The sequence below is a fragment of the Aulonocara stuartgranti genome, assembly GCF_965226115.1.
Source record: "Aulonocara stuartgranti genome assembly, chromosome: 15".
Classification (NCBI taxonomy): domain Eukaryota; kingdom Metazoa; phylum Chordata; class Actinopteri; order Cichliformes; family Cichlidae; genus Aulonocara; species Aulonocara stuartgranti.
Genome location: NC_138951.1, coordinates 21,773,607 through 21,781,960, shown reverse-complemented (window position 1 = coordinate 21,781,960; position 8,354 = coordinate 21,773,607). Strand labels below are relative to the sequence as shown.

Genomic DNA, 8,354 nt, shown 5'->3' with positions numbered 1-8,354 from the left:
GTGCACATCATTGGTGAATGCTAATGGGACGAGCGTGAAAGAAAGTCAATTAGCAGAAAACGTCAGCTTAAAAAAAACCCCACGCAAATATATGTATATATATATATATATTTCAGATCCACCGTCACATTTTACATTCATTACAGCTTTATTTATACATATGAAAGCCAAAGGACATTTCTGTGCAATTTCTGTGTTTGTTGTTAGACAAAGGGAAACAGGACATTTTAGGCGTAACTCTAAACAGATGGGTAACAATTAATAAAATAGCTCTTATACCTAAATTATCATTATGTAGCTATGGATGAACAAATAAATAAATAGATAAACAAATAAGTAAAACATACGACTAAAGTAATACAAGGACACAGTCATATATACTAATATCCTGTACATAAAATCTCAGTTAGTCTTGGCGCCAGTCTTTTCATTCATGTCCTCTGTAGTGAACTCGCAAATCCTAAAAAGTTAAACTGAAAGATCCTTTCCCCCTCTGTTCTCAGGAGGATTTCATATTAACATTTTCGCAAAATATTTGTTTGCTTCTAAAATTCTAAAATAATACTTCTCTGTACCTGCAGGTTAATGCGGCTCTAACTAAAGAAGAATTTGAATTAATGAGCATGCAAAATCCTCTATTTTTGAAATGCGTTTTATTCATTACACAGCATGATACGCTAATTATTTTAAGTTGTGAGACTTTTCTTGTAATTCGTCTCAAATTCAGCACTACAGCGCTCCAGTGCTGCGTTCAGGCTCCAATGGGACAAACGTAAATTTTCTGGATTTGCAGAAACCTGTCTTTTTGTAATCACCACCTGGAACAAAAACTAATTTTTACTACTATTTGGCAGTGCAAGTGGGATTTTCTTTTTCATATTTTAACTTTCACTAATTATTAGAATATTTATATCTAGCCTTACCCTTGTTTTCCCAAGAACTTTTCCACATATCTGAATCCAATTGAAAATAATTTTAAGTTATTCATGGCCTATTTTAGATTACTCTGACTCACCACAGCATCTTGTGGTGCAAACTAGTATTACTCTAATGTAATATGTGGAATATGTGGACGATTTCAAACTGTTTTAAACACAGAAATTCACCCAAAATGCTTTTAAAGTAAATTTAAACTACCTGTAATCAGTCAGTGGCATGTGTGCATCTTTTTCCAAGCGTAAAACAAAGACTTCCAAGCGTGCCTTAAACTGCCAGTTTACAATGACAGTCCTTGGCAAAACAATGACAAGACTTTATTTGAACTTAACAATTTATTTAAATCTTTGTATAAGCAATTATTTCTTGTTCTAAACCTGTATTTTTACCACGTAAAAGATTATTTACTATGTAAGCATTAACGATAGAATCTGTTAGCTAAACAAAATAGTTAATGTTTAATTTACTGTAATAATAGCACAAATCAATTCATTATTTTGTCATAGTGGCAAACCAGCAAATTAAATTAATCACAAAATTGACCATTAGAACTAAGACAAAAGAACAAGGTAACCAAAAAATTATTTTAAAAGTTATTTTAAAATTAATTATATTAAGAACAGGAATGATGTGCGGAGCTGTTGTAACTACAGAGGAAAAAGTTTATGAAACTATGAAGACAGCAAGACAGTATAGAGGTGTGCGATAAGTGGCAGTTGAGGTCAGGCAGGAGTCTTTGTGGACTGTTTGCAGACAACATTGTGATCTGTAGTGAGATCAGGGACCAGGCAGGCAGAGGTATGGTCTGGAGAGAAGAGGAATGAAAAGTGAGTAGAAGAAAGATAGAATGCATCTCCAAATGACATGGAGACAGCTATAACAGCAAAGCTTCAAGAAGCAGGAGTAGGGGAGGTAGATGAATTTAAGCACCTGGGGTCAACCATGTAAAGAAATGGACAGTGCACAAGAGAGGTTAAGAAGAAAGTGCAGGTAGGGTAGGACAGGTGGAAACAAGTGTCAGGGGCTATTTGTGACAGAATGATAGTAGCAAGAGAGAAAGGGAACGTTTACAAGATGGCAGTGAAACCTACTATGATGTATGGCTTGGAGATGGGGATCCTGACAAAAAGAGAGAGAGCAGATTGAAGGTACTAACATTTTCATTGGGGGCAACCACAATGGACAAGATTAGAAAGAGGGACAGTTCAGGATGAGCAGTTTGGAGACAAAGTTAAGGAAAGGGTCAGATGGTTTGGGCATGTGCAGTGGATGTATAATGAATACACCGGACAGAAAACCTCAGAGGAGATTAACGGGTGCGAGTTGGCATGAGAGGAGGATGCTAAGAATAGGGTGCGATGGAGATGATCCACTGTGGCAACCCTTAATAGAAGTAGCTAAAATAAATAGAAGTCTTTAAATACATTATTAGTGTTTTTTGTTGTTGTTAAATTTAAACCAGGAGATAGTATTTCTTTTATACTATCCTCGAAATAATTTTGGAAAAAAGTTTCGGTTTTTTTTCTATTACCTTGAACACAATCTTAGTTTACGCCCGCTGACGTCACGACGCTCCCAGTGTTTGGTTTCCGCGCCGCGCCGCGCTGAGCTGACTGAGCAGACATGGCAGCAACCAGCAGCGACAGCAAACCGGATGAGCCGCAGACAGATGGAGGGACGGAAGGGGATAGATCCATGTCGAGGTCAGACAGGTAAAAAAAGGAAGGAATAAAATATGGCTGTTGTGGCACGCGGGGTGTTGTCGAGCCCCGCGGTGGAAACTGCTCTTGGCAGCTAGCTAGTCCAGCTAGCTACCACACTCGGTGTAACCCACGCATTGTGTTTTGTCGTGGGTGCAGAGAACAAAAGCTTAATAAAGAACATGGGAGAATTAGCGAAAAAACACCTAAGTGAGGACAGAGAGACCTGGGCCCGGTCGTAAAATATTCTATGGAGGTTTTATCTGTGGTTACATCAACACTTTCTTCCCTCGTCTCTTTCCATAAGCATCTGTACAGATCCTCTCATTCTGTATGCAAGACTAATGCGACAAATGACGATTTTATGAACGTTTTCAACTTACAAAGCGTTTATTCATCATTTAAAAGTATTCGGCAGCTTTTCAGTGCGGCCTATTAAATTCGGCCGTATTAACCATCACATCTCAAAAAAAATATTCACTTTCAAATTGTGTATTTCAAATGTTTATTTTTAGGAATGGCTACTGTTAACCAGGGTCTGTTTTTGTTAATTACCACCAGTTTCTAGATGTTCACTGACCATATGGTATCACAACGGAAGCTAGTGTTGCTTTGTTGCTAACGCCCCCTTATTCATAACACGTAGCACTGAGGATGTGCTGGGGATCAGGTGTCTGTCTGGCAGCTTGGTGACCTGGCTGTGTAGCTGTAGTGCAGCTGGGTGTTAAATCTATGCACAAATGCATGAGTTTTTGAATCATTGAAATGTCACTGCACCAATGAAAAACCTTGGATCCTTGCATACTTTGATGCATATCAACCACTCAAAAAATTGATGGTTACTGTGAAGGTGTTCTTTTAACTTGGCTGCACTGATTGTAAATAAAATACAAAGTTGCATTTAGTTTGTATTTACATTAGGTCAGCGAGTTATCTACGTTAGGTGTCTATCTTTACAGGGACAAAGATGTGCATGAAGCACAGAAGCGGGAAAAAACCCCAAAAGGAAATCCATAAAATCATAAATCAGCCTAAAAAGTGTTACATTTGCATAATATTTTGCTTCTGCAAAAAGCAACCTATTGCCTATTTCTGCAGGCTTACAAGTTAATATTTAATGGCCTACCTTCTCTGCCATTGAGCTACAGCATTAGACTATAAATAAAAAACGGACATAGCCAGTAGGTGGTCATCCACTGGTTAGTGAAGTGAAACCTTGTGGTGAAGCTTTCACACTTGCTTTCTTAGTGTTCTAAATACGATCTGAGAAACTGACTGCATGTTCGAACTGTAGTGACTTGTAAACCATAAAGTCCAGCCAAATGATGACAGCCTTACTCATGTGAATGGTGGCTCCCCACCCAGTGTCATGCTGTGTCCAGGGCAGCGGTGTGATTTCCTGGGGAGGGCCGGCAAGTTCCCCCTTCCTCCCCCTCAACCACACCGACAGCAGATGCTTCCCTGTGAAGAGGAGAGTTCATAGAGGGTCTCCGGAGTGAGCAGAGACCCTCTTCTCTCTCTGCAGGACAACAGTGTATCTGCAGGTTCCCAAGAGTTAATATTTTGAATATATTTAGCTAAATGTTTTCCCTTTTTATACCCATTTATAGCTTCACATCTTTGAGCTTCTTTTGGTTAGAAAAAGGCTACTTTTGACACAATGGTGGTCATAAACCTGCAGATATGTTGTAAAAATGAAAATGCCTGTATTGGAGCAGCAGCGGGGGTCCACTATGAGCGAACAAGGCATCTCTGATGGCATACTGCAAACACAAACTGTTCAAAAAGCAGGCAAACATGAGGACTTAGCCTTAGTATGAGTCTAAAAATTACTTTAAATGATCTCACGGCACTTTGGAAACATCCCACAAGTGTTTCTTTGCTTGCCTAAAAATACGCAAACAATCTGTTTTTTGGTGAAAGTCAAGCCGCACACCTGAAATGTAGAGGAGTGTTCAAAATACGATGCCCTGCGGTGCCCAAACATGTGTCTTCTGTTGGTGTTATTTGAAGCTGCATAACTGCATTGCTGCTGTGATATGATGTGACAGACCCACCCCTGTCCAGTTTTTTCCATGGCGTAAATCTCACCCATATCAGATCATATTTAGATTCATTAGTGACTCTAAATTGGATGTAGGTGTGAATATGAATGGTTGTCATGTCTCTTTATAAGTCCTGCCCCATCACAGCCTGGGGACCGGTCCAGTGTAGCCTTCAAGGGACACATTGCGTGATATATACTTATTTACATGTGAATCCTAGTTTCCCATTAATGTCACCTGTTAATTAAAAACCTGTTAAAAGGGTTAAATGTTGCTCGCTTACCTTCCTTTCTTTTACCCCAGTGGAAGTGGTGACGATTCCTTGGATGGCCTCTCAAACCATGTCCCCCGCTGTCCTTTGACCCCTTCGCTATCGCCACGAAAACGGACTACAAGCCAGTCCAAGACAGAGCCTCCTCTGCTGAGGACTAGTAAAAGGACGATCTACACTGCTGGCAGACCACCTTGGTATAATGTCACTGGGACAACCTTCAAAGAAGCCTTCGTTATAGGTGAGAGAACATCTTATTTCATTTAAATTGTTTAAAATTATGCCAAGCATTCTCCTGGCATTCTGATGAGGAGGAAGTGAATGCCAGAGTCTATCAATAATATAGCTATCTGAGTTTTTCCAGATTAAAAATCTCAGGTGCTTTCGTCCGCTTCCTGTAGCTAGTGCATTAAAATGAACATTATACCTGGGGACAGAATCATATTATTATTTTTGACCACCATGGTGCTGTTGTTGAATGTAGAGCCCCCCCCCCCCCCCCCCCACCCACCCACCCACACACACACACACACACACACACACACACACACAAAAGAAAAAACTGGTTTTAGTTGCCAAAAAAAATTGTAACAGGCGCACTATCAATAAAACCAGTGATGTCACTGGAATTTGGGAGAAGCTTTTGCAACTGTGTTGTACAGATGCAGTCAGCAGATTCTGGTCAGTCTTTGTTTTATTCCCAGAAATATTTGCCTAACTCATGCTAGGTAATGCTGTGTAAGTATTTGGTTATCAGACCCGCGATAATGTGGCGTCTTTTCTTTTTGTACAGCCACTGAGGGAAAGTTGGCTCAGCACTCGCTGCTGGTGGAAAGGAGGCATATGTGAGATCTTGTTGGCATTTAAGTCTAAACACTGCTGTGCCAAAATACATCCCTAGTGCGATGTTTGCATGGCTGCTGGTTCTTAGTCTTGTTACTTGATAAAACAAATAATTATTTACCAAAATGAACTGACATTTCAGTTATCTTGGGCAGCAGCTTTGCATTTTCTCAGACTGAAATCTAACATTTTCATGAGGCTCTGGGTGCATTGTGTGTGCATTTACAGCAGGCTGCCATCTTGCTGATCAGCTCAGTAAAATATCTGCATCGGGACAAGTCCCAGCAGCAGTAAAATGAGCGTGACAGAGACACTAAACCTGTGTGTGCCTGTGCACGTTTAACAGCCGCAGAGCCAGCGTACCGTGGTTAAACGCATCAGACTGGCATGACTGGTGATAGGTGGAGGGAGAGGTGGACATTATCTTTAGTTGGCAATCTGTTACCGTCAATGGCGCGCAATGACTGGTTACAATTTCACACTCGACTGTACCGTGGCCCCCAATTTAAAGGAGCAGTCTGTGTAACATAAGGGGGACTGTGCTGATCTGGTCCCAAGAAACAATGGAGAATATAAAGTACTGGGGTTGCAGGAACAGATGGATTTAGGGATGGAAGCAAAAGTGAATGGCAGAAAAACATTGTAAAGCCTCATAGGTATCAAAGGTGGCTGCTGTCTCTACAGTCTGGGTTTATTGCTTATAGAAAAAGCAGTTTTATCTGTTTTAACAGGATTTTCCAGTGGCTAGGCTTTGCTGCTGGGTGACGTGCTGAGAATTTCTTGTCTATGCAGGAGCTTGTGATACTTTGGATTAGCTAGTATTTCTAGAACATCTTCAGAGCTGTAATCGGGAAATAAGCAGCCCCACAGTGTTCTTTGACCGGTTTCCTAGTCAGCAGTTTCGACCCCGATGAGTCTTATCAGGGCAAAAAAAAAAAAAAACCCATTTCAACACGTCACCAAGAGTTGTTTATGTCGTTGAAGCAGCTCTGTAGGCTATTTCTGTTCCTGTGTGCACACACACACACACACATGCACCAACAAAGACACAACAGCAAATTCATCCTGCTTTTCACCCGCTCCTGCCAGCCAGCAGGGTGTTCTGGCCCCGTTCCCAGGATTGTTTTCCTGAAAGATTGCTGTTTTGGTCTTTAACCCAGGAGGTCGAGGGAGGTGAGGCAGGGATTGACTTTTATTTTAGACATCTGTCCCATTGGTTTCATGTTTTCTTTTTTGTCTCTCAGCTCAAAATATGTTTGCGTTCACAGATTTTTCTGCACTCTTAAGCATAAAGCGTGTTGCATGATTTTTGTTCATCGCCATCACGTTCAGTATTTTTTAACCTCACATCCAGATGATGGCTAAATGTGAAGCAGAAAGGACACGTTTTTTTCCCCCCTAAGCTTTATTTTCATTTTTAAATTGGAAAACAAACAAAAACAAACAAACAAAGCAAAAAACAAACAAACAGAAAACTCACAACTATGGGACAGAGCAAGTATCAACAAATAACCACAACATGGCAGGCCATTGTGACCACAGAAGCACTCCCAGGTGCACACTCTTGTATCTATGCCTTTCAAGGATAACCTCAGACATCTGAAAACCAAACACAGAAAATACAAGCATAATAATAATAATAATAATAATAATAATAATAATAATAATAATAACATAACAACATTGATAATTACATAATTTTAAAAACAAACAAACAAACAAACAAAAAAGAACTCAGGAGAAAAAGGGAGCAAAACAGAAAACAGAAAACACATCATGTGAACCCCTCCCACCATCCCCCCACCCCTTTACCCCTGTATGGCTCTCAACCTCATCACATTCGTGTATCCAGACAGCCCATATTTACACCTATCTATAGAAACTCTCATGCACAGGAATCAACATCCCCCACGATAAAACTGCAGCATTCAGGAAATCGAGTCAGGAAGGCCTAACCAGGGATCAAATCAAGGCAGACCCAGGGGGATTTGCGTCATCTCTATGATCTATTAGGTCCAAAGACGGTAGTACTGCCAGGAAGGGCCCCCAAATTTTTTCAAAGGTTCCATATTTCCCTTTTACACCATGCAATATCTTCTCAGCTGTGCAGTAGGACGCTAGCTCATTAATCTAGTGTCTCAATGTTGAAGAATTTTCAGATTTCCAATGTAGCAGAATACATTTTTTCACTGCAGTACTCGCAAGTAAAATAAAATATTTGTTATGGTAATTCACATTGATAGAACCTGTGTCACCTAGAATCCATAGTTTTGGGTCCAGTTCAATTTGGATCCCCATTACCCTTGAGATTATTTCAATGGCCTGTCTCCAGACCTCTTCACTGGGCAATTCCACAGCATGTGCAGGAGATCACCATCTGTTACCTTACATCTCAAACATTTGGGGGAATAATTATTATCAATTTTATGTAACCTATAAGGGGTGTAATATATCCTATGAAATATATTAAATTGCATTTGCCTGTGATTTGTAGAAATTAACATGGTCTGTGCCTGTTCCAATAAATGGTGCCATTCTACCTCTTCATAGACATGGCCC

At 40.2% G+C, this 8,354-nt stretch overlaps 1 protein-coding gene across 2 annotated transcripts in view; it reads left to right on the top strand.

The window, feature by feature from the left end:
- Positions 1 to 2,481: 2,481 nt before the first annotated feature.
- Positions 2,482 to 8,354, top strand: part of LOC309688911 (uridine-cytidine kinase-like 1) — a 30,235-nt gene continuing 24,362 nt past the window's right edge. The window contains exons 1-2 of one of the 2 annotated variants that reach the window (XM_082504984.1): positions 2,482 to 2,639; positions 4,985 to 5,193. In XM_082504984.1, the coding sequence (XP_082361110.1) occupies positions 2,560 to 2,639; positions 4,985 to 5,193 (289 nt within the window). In that variant the 5' untranslated portion in view covers positions 2,482 to 2,559. Of the gene's footprint in view, positions 2,649 to 4,984; positions 5,194 to 8,354 lie in introns of both variants that reach the window. The other variant, XM_082504983.1, reaches the window with a different exon arrangement.